We start from the raw sequence: 814 nt of genomic DNA on the forward strand, positions 1-814 counted from the left end.
GGGATTGTGCCGGGATTTGTACCAGGATTGTACCGGGATTGTACCGGGATTGTGTCAGGATTTGTGCCGGGATTGTGCCGGGATTGTGCCAGGATTGTACCGGGATTGTGCCAGGATTGTGCCGGGATTGTGCCGGGATTGTGCCGGGATTGTTCCAGGATTGTACCGGGATTGTGTCAGGATTTGTGCCGGGATTGTACCGGGATTGTGTCAGGATTTGTGCCAGGATTGTACCGGGATTGTGCCGGGATTTGTGCCGGGATTGTGCCGGGATTGTACCGGGATTGTGCCCCACCTGTGCGGGTGACCACGGCCAGCACCTCCCCGCCCACGTAGGCCTTGGCCTGGATGAGCTGCGTGCCGCAGAACAGCGTGTGCCGCCGGTGCTCCTCGGGGCCGTACGCGGCCCCCGCCGCCTGCCCGCCCGCCGGCAGCGGCGTCTTCATCACCGGCACGCTCTCCCCTGCCGGAACATTCCGGAGTGTCACCCCAGGGCGGGGGGAAAGGCAACTCTGGCTGAATCCCGTGGGAATGTGATGCTTTGGGATTCAGATTTTGTGTCTCCAGACCCTGCTCAGTCCCCAGCTCCGAACCCCACGGCCTGTCAGCTGCTGCTCGCCCGTTTTGTTCAGACAAAACAAACCCAAGGACACCTGACAGCCCCAGGCCCCGCAGAGCATCAACAAAATGAGTTATTAAAACTTTAATAAATTCATTACCTGGAGCTGTAATTGGGGGATTGACCCCTGATAATGGAGTAAATTAATAATTGTGTAAAAAACCCGTGAGCATTGTCCACCTCAGGTGGGGCCTG

The 814-nt window shown here is 58.0% G+C and overlaps 1 protein-coding gene across 1 annotated transcript in view; it reads right to left on the minus strand.

Annotated features, from left to right (window-relative positions):
- Positions 1-814, minus strand: part of ATP13A2 (ATPase cation transporting 13A2) — a gene marked incomplete at its 5' end in the record, with an annotated part of 23,757 nt that overhangs the window by 15,249 nt on the left and 7,694 nt on the right. Inside the window, 1 exon segment of the mRNA XM_019008730.1 lies at positions 296-463. Coding sequence (XP_018864275.1) covers positions 296-463 — 168 coding nt within the window.

Source organism: Parus major, chromosome 21, assembly GCF_001522545.3.
Source record: "Parus major isolate Abel chromosome 21, Parus_major1.1, whole genome shotgun sequence".
In the NCBI taxonomy this organism is placed as follows: Eukaryota; Metazoa; Chordata; class Aves; order Passeriformes; family Paridae; genus Parus; species Parus major.